This window comes from Indicator indicator, chromosome 6, assembly GCF_027791375.1.
Source record: "Indicator indicator isolate 239-I01 chromosome 6, UM_Iind_1.1, whole genome shotgun sequence".
In the NCBI taxonomy this organism is placed as follows: Eukaryota; Metazoa; Chordata; class Aves; order Piciformes; family Indicatoridae; genus Indicator; species Indicator indicator.
The window spans coordinates 22,618,107-22,637,354 of record NC_072015.1 but is presented as its reverse complement, the minus strand read 5'-3'; the positions used below and the strand labels follow the sequence as shown (position 1 = coordinate 22,637,354).

At 40.2% G+C, this 19,248-nt stretch overlaps 1 protein-coding gene across 1 annotated transcript in view; it reads right to left on the bottom strand.

The window, feature by feature from the left end:
- Positions 1 to 2,327: 2,327 nt before the first annotated feature.
- VWC2 (von Willebrand factor C domain containing 2) overlaps positions 2,328 to 19,248 on the bottom strand; it is a 48,549-nt gene continuing 31,628 nt past the window's right edge. The window contains exon 3 of the mRNA XM_054381874.1: positions 2,328 to 2,479. Coding sequence (XP_054237849.1) covers positions 2,328 to 2,479 — 152 coding nt within the window. The remainder of the gene's footprint in view (positions 2,480 to 19,248) is intronic.

The window sequence follows — 19,248 nt, the reverse complement described above, 5'->3', positions numbered from 1 at the left end:
GTATCTCTTAATGAGACCCTAAGCAGCTGAATTGGAAAGGCAATCCCACACTGTATTGCAAGCCCACTTTTTTCCCTTTTAATTGTGTCACCCAGCAGCTTCCCATGTTGATACTTCCACTCATCTTGAGAAGACATGCATGGAAGACCATTGTCACTCATAGCACTTTTTCAGAGCTGTGCATATAATTATTTCAATAAGCAGAAGCCTACATAGCCATGAGGCATGGGTCCTGCTGATTTAGGAACTAGCTTTCTGTCACATGACTGATGAATCTTGTGAAATGGATAGGTATAGATGAAAAAAATACAATTTTTAGCAAAATAATACTTCCTTTACTCCCAAAAAAAAAAAAAATCATCCTTCTGTGTTAATAAGAGGTGAATAAGGTACTATTTTTATATTTAAGTGTTCATTTAAGCACTTATGTTTGTATCTGGAAGTGTACTTATGGTCTAGGTCTAGGTACAAAATGAGACATGAAACACTTCTTCCTCTCTCCGAAGAAAAAAGAAATACCTATACTCTGTGTCAACCTTCACTGCCATCAGCAGACTGAGTGACAACCCAGGTATTTCCTGTATCTCTGCTAGGAATTCCAGCAACTGTAAATCAGCATTTCTACTAAAATGTTTACACATGTGCACATCCACTTCAGGCAAAGTTATTTAGTTGACATTTCTGTGATTGAGAATTATTTGAATCCAATTATCTGTCTTTCTCTCTCCCATTTTTGTGACTAGATGAATACCATGCATGGCACTCTCACAACACTGCCTGTGCAAGAGACAGTTCCTTGATTTCTGATTCTGTGATTCCTCTTCTGTACCATCACAGGAGAAAATAATGCCCAGTGATAGACAGACACATGCTTAAAACAGAGATGTGAGGTGGTAACTGGGATCCACTGAAGTCACTGTCAAAAGTCCCATGGTCTTCAGAAGTACCAGAAAATCTTACTTCGTATGGATGCAAACCTGGTAACCAGGTTACAACACTGGAATAAGTAGCAAAGGGTAGGTGGGAATTTAAGCAATTGTCTTCTGATTTTAGATTTTGATACAATGTCTTCCCTCTAGCAAAAGCTCAAAGGTAAGCATATGTTTAAGTGTTTTCTTGAGTCATTGTTTTAACAGGTATTCAGACCAGGAATAAAGTAGTAGTTGAGGATATCCAAGCAAAATGAATCTAAGCAAAGGCTGTTGGTGGCTGAACCACGGAGATGTGATTTACCTCACACATGGTCAAGGCCAGCTTCAGTGCTAGAATTCCTTTGATTCAAAGAGCTGGTTCAAAACATTTTTCCTTGAAACAGAATGTCGCAGACCCTGCAGAGACTGCCAGAAGGAACCAAAATCTCTAACCAGCATGAACATGGCCTAGGGAATGGCACAGCTACTAACCAGCTCTCCTACCCATGGATTACCAATGTAGAACTACATCGGCGGAGCCTTGTTTGGCTGCTCTAGCTCTTCCAAGCTGCATGTCTCCACATCTGTTACACATTACGTGAACAATGTCACCTGTTTCCTTACCATCATTTATACCAGCTGGGTGATGCCATATTGTTTACATCACAGAGAACAGGTCATGATGAAATGTGTTATGTCTGAACCGAGTATCAGAAATTGATTTTGTCTGATTATATTTTTATAACAGCTATGAGAGACCAATGTTGTATTACCCCCTGCCCCAAGTTATCTTGGCCATCAACCACTAGATAAGCACTAACCAAGAGAAGGAGCTCACCCACCTCTACACTACAGAAACATTAATGAGTGTGTGTTCTCTGAAAGCATATTTTACTCAATTTTTTTTCAAAAGCAAGAATGTCCAAATGTTTTCATATGCTGGCTCTTTTCTGGCCCACTAAAGTGGAAGTAAACAAAAATAACAAAAAAACCCACTAAGAAAACCCTCACATGATTAAACTAGAACAAAAATGTAGTATTTTAGCCATGATGCATGTATACAACAGGACAGGCAATGATACAGTACTTTAATTTGTATTGTCTATATAAAACATTTATTTTTAAGCTCTATAATAGTATTATAGAAATACATAGAATATTTTATAGAGTGTATTGTAGTGTACTCACTGTGAAAATAACACATTTATTAAGACAGGTATTCTTATGTCTAAATGTTTTAAATATATGCACTTCTTTGCCTTGCAGTTTAACGTCACTTTAAAAAGAAAATATCGGTATTTTATTCTTTGCTCCTCACCAGAATCTTCTCATTCATATTTCCCTGGGTCATCTAGGTGCTCACTGCTGTGAGATATTGTATAAAAACCACGCAGAGTACTTAGATTTGTGGATTTCCTATATTTGTTTGCATTCATGTCTAGTGCACATAGCTTGCCGTTCAATTCTCCAAGTGCCTTCTTCGTAAGTACAGTGACATATAGTGCATTCATCAGTTTTCACCTCCCGGCCTGCTGGAATGACAGTGGTTTCTGCAAAGCAGTTTGGGCCTAAAAAGAGGAAAGAGTTTATTATGTGATACTCATAGCACACTGCAATCCAGCATAGTTCAGCTTTAGGCTCCAGCACAGAAAACCTAACACAAAGTAACACTAGGCACATTAAACAAACCTGAGCATCACACACAAGGTATAAAGTCAGCCAAGAGAGCAAGCACCCTGCCCTCCAATGTGGCTGAATGTTTTCAGTACAGATTGTCTAGCCTTCTGCACAGGAAGGTGCAGTAAAGCCTTTCTGTGAAACACACGACTGTTACAGAGACTTGGATACAAACTGAAGATGCAGATTAACTCAGATTTAAACTAGAGAAAAAGTCAGATATTGATAATGCAGCAGTGCTACTGCAGGCTACTAGAGAGCTGATTATAAATGCTAGTAATTTTTTTTTTTCCCAGTGGAAATAAGCATTATATTTTGTGGAGTAATTAAAGGATTGGATTAAGTGTTTTCTCATATAATAAGAAAACAGTCCTTTTCCAGTAGAATGGAATAGCTCCAGCCTCTTCTGAGTGAAGATTTTTTTTTATGTATAAAATGAAATATTCTGGTTTATGTCAGTCAGCCAGTCTATAAACACATATTTTCATTGTACACCAAAAAAAACTTCCATTTCCAAGGATGAGGCAAGTGAACAATCCACCATCACAAAGCTCACAAGACAAATCTGGTTCTTTCAAAGGCCGTGCCAGAGAAGGCTGTGAGTGTTGTCTTAGTTATAGTTCTTTTAAAAAATAAGTATGTTTGTTTGTTGCAAATCCACATGCATTTGTAAAGCAGAACTAAACCCAACCAATCATCTCCTATCTATATACTGGTGTGTCTTCAGGGGAACTTGGCCCTTCCATTCACTAAACACACAAAACAGCTGTTCAGGCTGGCCACTCAACAGCACTTTGGTATCACTATCCATCAGGGTAGGATGTACAGTAGGGGCCAACATACAGCTGAAACTCTTGAAAGAAGATGAGTGTGCCAAATGCTTCTCCACTACCAACCTTTTTGCAACAAAAAAACCCCAAAACAAAACAAAACAACAAAACAAACAAAAAAAAAAAACAACCACAGATGAGGCTCAGTCTTCCACAAATCAAATGGTTCACAAACCAATTTTAATGGTCATTTCTTTGGATCAAGTTGTGCCTGTATAATGACAGAGAAGCCTGAGAATTAGATGCCAAACTGACAATAATGAAGGACTTTCCTCAATGAAGAGTTACCCTCTATGAAAGACTGTTAAGACTTGCAGAAATTTGCTTCACCAAGTTGTACTCATTAATCTTCAGAATATTTAAGCCGGAACTTTGTTTTAGCACTGACTGTTAGCAAGTTTCCCTAGTATGTGGCCTCTTCCATAGCACTGTGTGGCTTCTTGCCCACTCAAGGCTCTGGATACAGAATGGATAGCAAAATACAGGATATCTTATGTAAAATTACCTGCTTTACTAACCTAATGTTACTGTGAAACTTTTGTGTTTGCAGCCCCCTCAGTCTGTCCATGCAAAGTATCACTGGGCTGGACAACACAGGAAGGGGGAGTTCAGGGTGGAAGACATGTTCCAGGGTCCCACTGCACACCGGCAGGTGCGGCACCTAGCCTTCAACTGAGATAAAGCAGCATTATTAACTAGGCTGTCTTTGGTGGAACTTTGAAAGATTTCAACTCTCATCTACATAATTCTGTTTCAATTAAATACACTATTCTTCTTGCACCTAATAAACTTTTATCCCAAGATGGATTCACCCACACATGAGGTAAAGAGGTAAACCTGAATGTTTTGCATGCTGGCCTGTGATAGCCCCACGATTTACAAAGCTGTATGATACAAAGAGTTAATATAGTAAAAACAGAATCTACTTTCCATGGAGAATTTGTATGAAACCTGCAGGACCACTTGAAATTTAAACACTGTATAAAATGCACAAGAGAAACAAAAGTGATGTCAATCCACTGTGCAGGATTTATTTCATTCTGGTAAAGTAAATGTTACAGGCTATACTTGGTTATAAAAAACAACCAGGGAGTGAAATAAAAATGGTGCAACATAGGTAATATAATTCACTAGGATTCAGAATGTAAATGCCTCCATCCACAATTAGCAGCACCTTAATACCATGTGTGACAAGTCCTTCTTACATCAGTTATTAAATGTAAAGACACATCAAGATAGTCTTAGATTGTTTAATATGGGTGAATATTGGTAAATCTAGAGAAGAGCAATAATAATCCCTTGGGAAAGGGACCTTACAAAAGAAATAGCAGCAACAAATACTTTTTTATTATCATGCAACTTTTCTACAGAAAATTGGCTATTTTCTGTTTCTGCATTTGCACTCATCATTAACTGCAAATCCTAGAGACTAGTTAGACTGGCAATAGTCAACTGGCATCCTTGCCTCATCTTTTTCTTTGTAATATTGCGTGCCCACAATATTGTGGTTAATGTCACAGAAAAGGTCATAGATGAAAAGGCTGAACTGACTGTATTACTGCAACATCATGCACATAAATGTCAGTACAGTACAGTGTCCAAACACGGGAAATTAATTCCACATCTCTCCTTTTATCATTTCTCCAAACCTTCAGACTTCTTCTAGGGAAAAAATCCTAAGCTTCAGCCCAAACCTCATTCAACTTTGCAGCTGCACGAGCTGGTCCTGCTATCGGTGTCCTGTGGCTCCTTTCCCACCAAGCAGGTGATGTTCATGCCTTTCTTTCTCCTCTAATGAGCAGAGAAACCAGACTTACATGGCTGGACTGGCCAGAGGCTGATGGGATATGAGGGGTGGCAGCTGTGGGACCCTTGGTGCAGGGCTGCCTCAGCTGCACAGGCACTTCTAGCAGCCGTTCCTCAGCTCTTGACAGTTGGATAGACAGTGCTGATGAAGCAGTTAATGTCCTGATTATTTGTCTACCTAAAAGGACAGTGGGGAAACTGAGGAACTGAAGCCCCTAAGCAGACAGCAAGGCAAGAAGGCAGGACAGGCACAGAAAGGCTGGTGTGGAAAGAATTTCCAAGTAAATTGGGTCTGTTCAAGCTCTGAAGCAGTGGTGGGCTTTCTGACTAGATGTTGCTGTTGAAGGAGCAGTGAGTTTCTTCTCCTTGGTCTACAAAGCAGGCTGCCTACTTTCCAAGCTCCTTCCTGCTTGATACCACCATTACTTAGCCTGATGCTATCACCCAATACTTGTACAGTGAAGCAGTGGCTTGTTTGTGCTTGTTTGATCTATAGTATGAACCTCCTGGGTCCCATCCCCAACTGCATACATGTACAGAGCTCTAAAGTCAGCAGTGCTGCACAGGTTCACGATAGATGAAGATACGGTCATAGCACTCTTAAACCCGGCAGAAAACTCAGTATGACATATTGTATCAATTCTGAGCGCAGCCTGAAATCTCCAATGACATCATTTGTTTTCCTCAAGTATATACCAGTGCTGTCAGACTCCTCTTGAGCCATTCCATGCTGGTATCAGCAGAGATTTCTCTCTTAGGGCTGAGGCACAGTTGCTGCCACCTTAGTGATGTCTTGAAGCAGTAAATTCAGTGCAAATCCTCCACTCTCACACTGAGCACCAGACTGGCATGCAGCTCTCAGCTTCCCTTCATCTGAAACAATAGATCTCAGCTTCCAAAAGCAACGTTTATAGTGGGATATTTGGAACCAGGAATATTTCATAGTTAATTCACTGAGAGTTTATAACTGAATCCTCACACTTTAAATGTTTAAAAATAGCGTTGAGGTAAATGTTGCTATCATGTTTTTCAAAGTTCTTGTGCTGGTCCTGTGGAGAGTTTCAAATAACTTTTAAGTTATGCTTCAGTGTTGACAAATACGATAACCTAATTAAAATGCAAATTTTGTTATCTCAGAAGAAAGCAGCTGGTACCAATTTTCAGCAGAGAATGCCCAAGCCACTCACCTACTGAAGCAATATCACCTGTAACCCTGAAAATCTTGAAGAGGCTTTCTGAAGCTTCTCCTCCTCTTCCTCCTCCCGCAACACCACAGCTGCACGCTACAGTTGTGTCTACTTCGTCAGCCTGCCCCTGCTTTTGCATGGGCATGAGTTCCCATCAGTCCAAAAATATAAAACAGATTAATTTGATAAGCTGTGTTTTAAAGAACTGCTTTCATCATGTGTTAAATCAAATTATGGACAAAGAAATATGTTCAACCACAAATTAATGTGTCTGCCTGGAGAATAAGTCATAGCAAATTTTTGCCAATTAAAACTACAGTGACCACCTCTGTAACACACCACTTTGATGTAAAATTGCTTTGGGCTCAGGTTTACACTGAACTCCCTAATAGCTGCCCTTTTAACAGCTCCTTGCAGCAGTCAAACAGGTCACTTCCAAGCTACCTGACATCAGTCCTATTTACCCAAACATTTTTTGGCATTCATCATTGTGATGCTAGAACACCTTGTAAATGACAGAACCTCGGCATTTAGCTTAACCCCTGTTTTTTTTCTTTTCTTTTTTATTTTATTTTTTTTTACAAACCCCATGGAGCTATTTCTAACAGTTACAATATACAAGACTGATTCTACAGTTTATCCTGGAGGTCTTGAGAATCATGACATTATACAAATAGTTGTGCTGGGTGAGATCTTCGGTGCACCTGCATCGGCCAAGAGTAGATGCATGGGGAAATACATGGGGACGGAGCAAGCACACATATCCAGATTACAGCACTTTCTGAATCAGACTTTGTAAATGTCTCCTGTATTGTGCTTCCCTTCTCTCTCATCACTTCACCTGAAGTTTATGAGGCCAGTTCTGTACCCATGCCACCCCTGCTTACCTCCCTAGACCTCTCCCAGGTCTGCTACCTCCTTTTTGAACTGTGAAGACTGGACCTGTGCATGAAGACTCAGGTTGTAGAACCACTATGTACACAGTGATAGTCCCTGTTTTGTTTTCCATTTCCCCCACACTTCCTGACACTTGCCTTACTTTTGTGACCACTGATGAAAATGCTGAGCTGACATTTTTATGACATCAGGAATTTTATAGAAAATAGAAACCTTATAGAAACAAACATTTCATTACACGCAAGCAAAACCTGCTGCTGCCTTTCTGTATTACAGAAAGGTTTCACTTCACAGCAATGCTACTTGACAGTCTTCCATGTACTGCAATAGTGTTAACTGTTCAGTAATTTCAGCAACATGCCAGGGAAAGTGAAGCCTTCCCTCTCACCTTTCAGATCTTTGTTCTTTCTGAAGTTTCGAGACTTCCTCCAGGAACTACTGCAGATGCCAGAGAAACTAACAAACCAGGAATCTAGAAGAGATGTAGACAAGATCCCTGACTGCATTTCAAGCTGTCTGCTGCTGCAGATGACCTGAGATGCCACAACATACAACCAAGGCCTCTCCTGAGCCCCAACTGCAATCTACACTGGAGAGCTAGGACAGCCAAGGACCAAACCATGGATAAAGGGTGGCAGCACCTGCCTCCCAGAACACTGGGACACAAAGTCCCTTATGCACCTGCTAATATATTTAAGATGGGATTTGAAATGTGCTAATGCAGCATGGCAAGACAAAATAAGGGTGCTCTGCCATGGAGCGCTGCAAGAGCAAGATTATTGTGACACAGTCATCACCTCCCTCATCCCTCTCAAATCTCATCACTTACTCCAGAGATGGCATTGCTACCTAATTTGTGCCCTTCCAATCTCTAATCTCTTCTAAAGGGCCTGCATCTCCCTGAATTTTGCTTCCCTCTCTTGTGGATATATATAATGTATCTATCTCCTGTGAAATGTTGGCTCAGAAGATAAAGCACAAAAAGCAGCTGTCAAAAATAGTCTGTTAGTAGGATTACAGCAGACTCTCATTCTCTCACAAAAATAAGTTCATCACCCCTGCTGCTGCCACAATTCTGACTGTTCCCAATCCAGTGCAGCCTTTTACTTGCCTCAGTACCTTTGGATGTTACTGAACCAAATCCAAAAGAGAGTTTTCAATTACAGAAGAAGGATTCAGGTAGACTCAATTTTAAAAGCAATTTGGTACCCTGAAGAATTGACCATGTACTATTTCTCTGGTTTATCAACACATGAAGATACTGGCAGACAAAGAACCATGCCAAATATCCTAGCAGACATCCAGTAATTGTGTGTGTGTATATATATATACACACACACACACGCACACACATATATATATACACACATATGACAGGGACATCAAAAAACAGGTATTTATCCATTCTGCAATTTTACCTAGATGCTATAGGAAGTGACAAAATGAGCACTGCATGCAATGTGCTACCTTTCATGAAAGCTGCATTTTGTTCATGACAGGTAAAGCCTTGGAGCTTTGAAGAATAATAAAACCTCTCTCTCTGTTCGAATCAAGTTTGGTTAGATGCACAGGGAACTGACAGATTGGAAGAAAATCTGCCAAGGGCAAAACAATTAAAAATAACATTTTGCTACCTAATTTAGAAGGATGGGTATAACGGCGTCTGCTATGAGTGAACAGACAGAAGAAAGCTCAGTAAAGTTCTCCTGGGATGATCGTGTCTGCAGTGGCACTGTTGTGACAAAGTGGGTCTCAAAACTCCAGCATTTGCTGTGGTCTAAGTGCGCCTCTGTACGTGTGCAGGTGTGTATGCATGTGCTTTAATCTGGCAGATAATCAAGCTATAATCTTACTTAGAGTTATGTTTTAATAGTCTCCTTATGTGACTCATAAGCCCTGTTTATGATTAAGTTCTGTTGTTTTACTTTTTTATTTATCATGTATGACAACACTATTGATTAATGCTTTGTTCCAGTCCCAGTCCTAAAAAATGGAGGAATGTCCAAACTTCCACAGAACACAAAACAAAACTACCACAGACACTGGACCGATCCCTTCCAACACTCCTTCTTCCCAACTCCACTGCCTTGTACTTTGTGGTGACGTTAGCATCCCTGGAGTGACAATGCCAAATGCTACTGAAACTAGGGCTGCATGGTTACTTCCACACAGATAGAAACTGCTTGCACAGGAGGGGAACAGTCCATAATCGTGCCACAGTCACTGTCCCCTATGTGTTGAGAGAGCACAGGTTTAGATATCTGCTTTTTGTGTACTGAACAAAAAAACCCCGAAGCAATATTGAACACTATACAATCCAATAGCACTTGAACCAAGCAGAAAGCCTCAGAACATAAAAGGGCCCAATTAAATAGGAGGCTTGAGCACTATTAAAATAAACTAAATCGAACAACTTCCTTTATAGGAGAAAATATAGAAAGACTTGAATACTCTGCTTAAAATGATTTTCAAAAGTCCTACCAGTGACTTGTAGAGGGGTATTGTGTTCCATCCAGAAACAGCACCAATTATAGATAAGCTGAACATTTTGTGCGCCTTACAGAAAATTATATAAACACTTAGAAGCCAGCAGGCCATGCATCAATTTTGTGCTCAGCTTTCTCACAGCTGTCACCACCAATGATTAGAAAACCTGAGACACAGAGCTTGAACACATCAGAGAGAACTCACATCTGATGTCTCATACAAGAGAATCACTCAGGGGCTGGCACTTCTCACCTGCTGCCCAACAGACTGCCACCTCTGCCTGCTGGGACCAGGTTTTCACTGAAATGACACTCATATAAAGCTGTCCACCTGTGCTCCCTCAGCTCTCTGCTCCCCTCTGCACCAGCCAGGCTGGATGTGAACCAGCCTGGGCTAAAGCTAGCCTACAAGAGGGGAGGGTGGTTTCAGTCTAGGAAATGCCCTGCAGCACAGTATCCTGCAGAGATGTTTGTGGTAGAGCAGAACCCAGAAGGTGCATGGGGGCAGAGGCACCCAGCAATACCACTGACTGCTTGCTTGGAAACTATTTCTGAAGCCTGGAGAAGGCACATAAAACAAACCAATGCGTCGCTAAATTTTCTCTCAGATAGATACAGAAACTGCAGAAGTATTGTCAGGCACTACAGAGACAGATGGACTGACAACAGTGGTGGGATGCTCTGTGGGTTACACTGGAGTAAGCTGCTGCCTGCCCCAGCACTTGCAGCATGGAGCCTTAAGAGCCCTGCTGCCAAGGTTAACAGGGCTAATCCTTCCCTTTCTTAAACTGTTTATGCATCCCAGTGACCCTTCAGGGCTCAGAGGCACTACTTGGGGGCCTGGTGAAAGACCCGCTCAGCTATAAGTCATCTTCTTTGCACTAGGAAACAAGAGCTTACTCTTCAGCCTAAGCAAGCTGTGTGAAATGCCTCAACAAGTTATCCTAAAAACTCTTATGCAGATTTAAATAGACACTGCACTTCCAAAAGCATGTGATACAGAATGGTAATTTGATGCATCAGAGACCTGCTGCAAACACTGGAAGTAAAAGCACGTTTTAATTAGCCAAAACACTGCACCAGTAGTGGACTGTAGTGTTGATCAGGTAGGTTAGTAAGGTTGTTGAGAAGAGTACAGCAACTCAGGCAGTAATGCACAGGATTGAGTATGTCCTGAAAAACATACTCAATGCAGGATGCTAATGAAGGAAAAGATTTTGAGAATTATTATGAAAAAATCCCTAAAGACTTCAACTAAATTGAAAGCTAAAGTAATACCAATGTACAGTATAATGTTGCTTCGGCCATGGAATGGAATCTAAATCAGTATATTTTCCCAGTCACCATAAAACACTGGGTAGTGAGAATGTGGTATACAAGGAATTGTTCAATCAAAGCAACAAAACATTATCAGTCAAGCATCAGCTGTTTTTTTCACTCAATTTTAGAATAAATAAACTGAATACTGTTAAACCAGGAGTTATCTTTCTTAGAATGATTTATATCAGCACATTTAGCATAGCTTCATTCAACTCCAGAAAGACTGTCACATCAGACAGTGACAACTCTCTCAATTAAACAGTTCCCTTGCAAAATTTTTGTAACAACTTGGTTTGACTTTTTTGTTATTTTGGATTTTGTTATAACAACTGAAGCTTCAGGGTTTTTTTGTTTTAGTTACAACCCTTCCCTGGTACCCTGAGCAGCTCTGCTCCTATGGTAGGTCAGGATGTGACTCAGGGAAAGTCTGGCATCCCTACTCCAGCACACTCCTCTCCTGGACAGCCACAGCCTTGGGGATAAGTCACTCAGCACTGATCAACCTTGCCACATAAACCAGTGGGATCTGGTATAAGCCAGTTATCTGCAGCCCCTGCGAAAGAAGAGAAAGGAAGAGGCATCTCCAGGGGGAAGTCATCACATCTCCTTCAGACACATGCTGTCATGACGGACCAGGAGCCTGGTGTACAAGTGTGGCAGTGCATCCAAACCCCAACAATCCCAGAAAGATGGGAATGAGGGGAAACAGTGAGGCTGGGATGAAGGGAGCCAGGGGAGCGTCATCTCCCCTGCCCAGGCCTGTAGATCAGTGGATTTCAGCTGGGCCCTTCCCCTAGCCATGTGCCTGCCAGGCACAGACCCTGTGAAGGGTCAAGTCTGGGCATGTTTTGGCCATGTTTAAGCAGAGAACTGATGGTTATCAGTTCTAGCCTTTATCTGGTGACAATTCCGACAAGAATTAGATGGTTGTATAAAACATGTGGGCTGCAGAGCACAAGGCTCTTTTCTCTTGGGTTTTCCCCACCACACACATGGATTATAAGCAGCAGCATTTCCAGGAGGATTTTCCAATAAAAAGAGACACCAGAGAAATTCCCACAATTGGCAGGCAGCATCACGAGTAAATTGATATATTCCTGAAAGTCTCCAGGAAATTCCTACCTTTCGTTAGTAGAAGTAACACACTGCTTTTGGATTTATCTTTTCCCAATAGTGTTCTCAAACCATTTGTAACCATTCCTGTATTTTGAAAATATTCTCAACTGAACATACTGAACCTGTATTATATTTTACAACTTTTGTACATAGTTCTGTGGGATGTGGAGCCATATTAATAAATAATTTATAGTTTATTAATTCCCCGCCTTATCTCTATTTGTAACAACAAGTTGTCCCCTTCACCAGGACATATTGTCATGGTCTTTCAGCCAATTTCTGACATGGGCTCATACTGGTTTATTACATTATCCAGGTCCTGCACAGAAGACTGAGATGCTAAAATAGCATAGGAGTAGGAAGGGATGCATCAAATAACAGCTTCATTCTGTTGATCAGAAACTGTCAACAAGTCAGAGCTGCAAATTTAAGACCCCATTCCTGAGGAGACTATGTATTTTCAACTTAGGACCATATCTAAAGACAGCTATTTAGAAATGCAACCAGCAACTAATTAAATCTAAATATAAGTTGCAACATGGAAAATGCTGACTAAGAGAAGTTAATTCCCTCTTGCTTACATATGCATCACCCTTACACAACTCATGAATCAACAACTAACTTACGGAGATGACCAGATCTGGGAAACCAGAGGAGAGAAGGGTGTCGGAAAACACAAATGAGAGGGATTGCAAGAAGGAAGGAAAAGGGCAGGAAAACAGGCAGAACAACAGGCAAAATGATTCTACAGGATCATCTCTGTGGAGATGAAAAGACAGGTGATTTGAAGTGGGAAACAAGAATTATGAAAGATACAGGAACCATTTTGTTAAATGCAAAATTGTCTCTGTAAGACTCAAATCCTTTCATCTCAGACAAGTGCAGCAGCACAGACATTGCATGTTGCTCACAGGGGAAGACATAAAAGGACATACACTATCCAGAAGAAATTTTCCACACAATATTACTCAAATTCTTAATTTCTGGTGTCTGAATCGTACATTTATTTTCCCACGTAAAGCAAAATTAAGATCATTATTTGATACTGTAATGCTCTTCTCCTGTGGTGTCATTAGCACACTTTTTCTATTAAACAGGCATGTGAAATTGGGAAGAGCAGAGCAAAGGAATCAATCTTCAAAGGAATTAATCTTCCTAAAGCTTTGTATGCATAAAGATTTTTATGCACATGCATGTATGTTAGCTGGGTCAAAGCCTAGTGAAAGAAACAGAAGGTGCTGATGATAAGTGGAATGATTCCTTGAACATTCCCACAGAAACTTTGTAAGAGGTATCAGTGGATCTAGTTTGCATACTCAGCCACCAACCATAAAGTCAGAGGGCTCACTGTTTTGGCCAGGAAGCCGTAGTTCATCTCAGTCAGACAGCAGACACCTTCAAAACAAATCAGGTTTCATTTAGAGCCCAGTATGTTTAGCCAATGCAAGCTCACAATGTAAGCAGCCAAAATTTGTATAAAGACAGTTGACAAGAAGAAGACAGAGACAAGGTATTTCCAGTCAGCAACTAAACTATTTAAATATCCTACCTCCAAGCTAAAAGCACACGAGGATGCAGGCACAACCAGCATTATTGAAGCTTCTATTCACAGAAGCCATCAAGCTCCAGCTAAAATACTCTGGGAAAAACTGGAAATCAGATCAGCCTTTTCATTAAATTAACAGCACAGAAAACTGTCGTGACAAAAATCAAACTGATTTCCAGGCAATAGACCCCCAAATGGTCAAGCTGGAATTAAGAAGCTGGGCTGCTTCATGGATGTCTTTTTTTTTTTTTTTCCCAACAGATCAGGCCCCTGAAACAGTTACTGAGGCATGAAACATAGTCTATGTATTTACAGTAATAGAATTATTGTAAATCTATTCATAAATATTTCCACACATTATATGCTTCTTCTTGTAAAATTACCTCCAAAGGCAACTATTATGGAAATAAAAATTCTGGGGGAAAATCAGCCAGAGCTTTATGTTTATCCGAAATCTTTATTTGTTTTTCCTAGGCAAAACCAGAGGCTTATGAAATTGTAAATGATTCCCAAGACACTTTGAACTGACTTTTATAAATCTCAGAGCAGTGCAACAGAAAAAGATTAGTAAATAAAGTGAAAGCAGCAAAATAAAAAATTACATTTTACTTTTCCAATGCAGTTATTACTACATAATATCTTACAACCAACAAGTGCTTGATTTACTATTGCAATGTTACCTACTTCATTTGTCTTTGGGGTATTATTCCACTTTATGGCAACAAAAATGATCACTGCTCACCTGCCACAGAATAAGCATAAGGAAGCTGGTATGGAATATGTTAGTTTACAAAAACCCCCTAGAAGGCTAAAGTAACTTAAAAGGAGAAGCTCTGAATTATAGAATGGATCAAAATGTAAAATATGTGGGATTCAGAGATCTGGAAAGGGGACATTTCCCAGAGAAGAATCAATGAAGAGGGTGTATCAGCCCTAGAGGAAGAAACCATAAACATCTCTGACTGATTCCCTTTAGTTAGGTGTCATTTATGCCTGTCATCCCATCGGGCTTAATGTGTAATTTATGCAAGTGCCACTGAAATTCTCTCACAGATGAGAGCAACAATGACCACAGAGAGAAGAGCTCTCAAGGCTGTAACATTAGTAACACAAAAATAACTATGCATATTAATGCTCAATAATTAACAAGGTGGTTCTGCAATGATTTGAGTTGTATGCGTATCTTTATCCACCAAATACTATAAAGCCACTTGTAGTGCTGTGTGAGCTGGCAGATATTTCAGTTTCTTCACAGACTCTGTGACTCCATAAACCTTGCCTATCCCTCCTGTCCCTTCTCTCTCATTTTTTCCAAAATAAACAGTGGTAGCTTTTTCAGTCTCTTCTCAGCAGTCAGCCCTGTTCCCTCCAGTGTGTTAGATGCTCATCTTTGGACCTTTTCTATGTTCGCTGCAGCCTTCCTCAGGTTTAGAGACCTGGACTGCATACATTATCATGTGTGGGTCCAACGATGGGAAAAAATTGGCACTCTATACCTTATTCTCATTATTCCTCTTGAGTATGGACAGCATTTCTGATTATGGGCAATATTTAATTGGATTTGTTGCCTGCCACCATACTGAAGCTGGTGATTTCGGAGACCTTTCAGGGACCACTCCCAAACTGCAACTGCTGCTTCCTAAAGTTTAGATTACCCTGTGGGCATCACCATACACTGAACCTTGTGTTTCATCTTTTTATCCACTCCATTTTGTGAGCAGTTTTTGGAGATGTTTGCTTCTGGCACAACATCCAACTATCCAAAAGAGCTTTGTACTATCCAAATCAACTGCACACTCGCTGTTGCTGGTTCACCGATTAAGATGTTGAATCCTCCAGGAATCAACACAAGCACATCCTTGCATTTTGTTTTATTGGACTTTCTTTCTATGCATATGCATCTAATAATTTTTCAAATCCATGCAAACTATTGACAGACAAGAGAAACTGTGGCAATGACTTCCAAAGTCGCACCCTGCTGTGCACAAAACCCCACCTATATCACTTTGCTTGCTTTGAGCCTTCCCTTAGTAATTTCATTAAGCTAAACCAGATCTTTTAATGTAAGACACAGCAGAGCTGTTATTCAGAGGACAAAGAGCCTTAGTTCTTGATACTAAGGATTTTCTCCTTTACCATGCCTTCCAGTCAAGGATTTCAAACTGTATCTTGGGACTTACATGTCGTAAGATTAGCCAGAAGTCTATAATTTTTTTGTTTTGAGGATCTGTTCACTTTCTTAAACACAATAATAGTGATGATTTTTAATACATTTTTCTGTTTATATTTTGAAAAAGGGAAAATCACCTAAATCATTTAGATCAAAGTGATATTTTTGCTTAAAACTGCAGTACAGAAACACTAACCAATTTCTAAAAAACACTAAAAATACTCTTGCTTTCTAAAATTCATGTGGAAATAATGCTTCTGGTATGACTATTTATGGGCTAACAAGAGACAATTTTATTTCTAAATTGCAATGAATTCCTGGGTGACATAATCTAGTTGCAAAGATCAGATTCCCTGAGGGAATTATATGCAAACAGAATGCCAGCAAGAAAAACTATAGTAAATAGACCTTCATCTTTAGCTTGAAACACCATAACTGTCAAAGGATACTGGAACTAAGTAAAAATTCCCTAATCATGGTTCAATAGCCACACTGATAAATTTAGAATTCAGATTTTAAGCCTTCTTGGCATATTACGTCATTTTCCCTGGGTACAAAGTCTTAGCAAATAAAACAACTCTACACTTGTAATTATGAAACTCATATTTTAGCCAATTATGTCATATTTATTCATATTACATGAAAATGCTGACAGGTAATGATTGAATGCAGGCACTGACAAGTCAGAAAGGAGCAAATTCTTAAAATAGGATAAAATGTCAGATATAATGGAAGGCAGTAAGAAAAAGTTTGCTTTTTATATCTTTGGAACTTCCTTTCCTTATTCTTCTTTTCAAAGTGGAGTTTTTAGGAGCCACTTGCAGTCTCTTACTTTTCTGAAAACTTAATCTATCACACGTTCTTCCTGCACTTGACATTGCTTTTAAAAGGCCATTTCTAACATAATCTTCTAGTTAAAAGCCAGATTCTAATTGCCAGAAAAAAAGTCTAAAGAGGAGGCTTTCTATTAAAATAAAGATTTTAAGAAAAACTTCCACCCTTGCCACATTTACTTTTAACCCTCAAGACGCTCCTCTGCCCTGTGTCCAGTTTTCAAACATGAGCTCTCTGAAAAGACTGCAGGAAGATTGTGCAGGGCGTTAGACATAAACACTTAGGAGAATAGTGCACCTTGGCCAAAGGGCAACAGAGAAGGAATGGGGATGGTAAAAGAAACTGGAAAAACAAAACAGTGAAGAAATTAAACAAACAAGCAAGCAAGGTTCCCACACACCAATGTACATGTCTGCACATTCAAAAAACAGGGCCTAAAGCCTTAGAAAGCTTTCGCAAGAGCTCTTGCAGTATAAATCAAACTTAAAAGCATCCTTTCTTTCTCCACCTCTCACAGGATAAGCACCTCACACCTAAAGATGTTTTCTCAAATCTACTCCACTGCCAAGTCTATGTGCATTGCGATGCCCAGTGTCACTCTGGGTACATTTTTCTTACTACGTCCCCCACCTTCCATATACACTCAAAAAGTAACAACTTCTGGGCAATTTTTCTACCTTTTAATACCTCAATTCCATAAAGTAAAATTATTGTAATCAAAGAGCTCCAAGTTCTCATTTTGTTAAAGATGTTGCCTTCACCTGTAATCTTTCAATTTCTTCCTATTCTGAAAACATTAACCATATTTTATTTCTTAGTATTATCCCCTCCTGATTTCTGTGACAGCTGTAGGACCCCATCTGTTGTGCAATAACACACCTTCACACTGCCTGTTCAAGTACAGAAAACGACCTGACTCTTTGACGAGTTCTTTTTCCAGAAAACCTCTATACCACAAATGACTTTGCTTATGCTTCATCCTACACACAGCAGACCCAAGTCAGTCCTAATACTAGTGCTACATACATACACACGGGGCTTTCCGCTCAGGCTCTGCAACCACAGGATCAAAGAATGGCAGGCATTGGAAGGGACCTCTGAAGATCATCAAGTCCAACCCCACTGTCAGAGCAGGATCACCTAAAGCTGGTCACACAGGAACACATGCAGACAGGCCTTGAACGTCTTCAGAATCACGGACTCCAGCACCTCTCTGGGCAGCCTTTTCCAGTGCTCTTCTGCACTCAAAGTAAAGAAGTTCCTTCTCATGTTTGATGGAACTACCCCATTACCTCTTGTCCTGTCACTGGGGACCACTGAGAAAAGTCTGGAATCATCTTCCTGACAGCCACCCCTTAGATATTTGTAAACATTAATAAGATGCTGCCCTTGCCTCCTCTTCTTTAAGCTAAACAGACCCAGCTCTCTCAGGCTTTGCTTGCACGATAGATGTTTCAGTACTCTAATCATCTTAGCCCTCTGCTGGATTCTCCCCAGTAGTTCTTTGTCCTTCTTGATCTGGGGTGCCCAGAACTAAACACAGTGCTCCTGGTGAGGCCTCACCAGTGCAGAGTAGAGGGGGAAGAGAACCTTCCTCCACCACACTCCTCTTAATACATCCCAGGATGCCACTGGCCTTCTTGGCTGCTCATCATCATTGTGTTATCTACCAGGACTCTGAGGTCCTTTCATCAGAGCTGCTCTCCAACAGGTCAGCACCCAACCTGTACTCATACATGCGGTTGTACTTTCCCAGATGTAATACTGTACACTTGCCCTTATTGAATTTCATTAGATTTCTCTCCACCTAGCTCTCTAGCCTGTCTAGGTCATGCTGGATGGCAGCAATGGATGTAATGACAATAAAGTAATGTGTCCACTACACCGGAAATTTAGAACATGCAACACAAATTAACCAAAGAATAATCACCTTGCTAATATATGGGATCAAAACCTGCAAAGCACTCACAGATCAGAATGCCTTTTTGGTGTTATAATCAGTTGCTGCACTTGCAGAGAAGAAAAGTGAGAAGTCAACACATCTGGACAAATGTTTATTGGGGAATATACTCTTACTGGGTGAACGCACACAGCGCTTTCACTGTTCTCTTACAGAAACTTCAGTAATTCATATGCCACCTAGACATCCATAAAAGCACAATGACTGTTATCAATTAACACTGCCAGAAACTCTCACTTGCCAAAACAAAACTTGATTTACTCTTTACTCATTGAGAATATTGGAGAAAGAAATTATCACTTGGAGACAGCTCCTTCAGTGAAAGTGCCTCCTGCCAGGACCAATCAATATGGATGGATATTCAATACTAACAGGAAGACTGGAAATTCAGTGGATCCCAAAGCAACCCAGAGCTTTCGAAACGAATTTGCAATCTTTCCTGCCAAATCAGTTACAAAATTATTTATTTCCCCTCTGATATTTCACACTTGTAAACTATGGATACTTA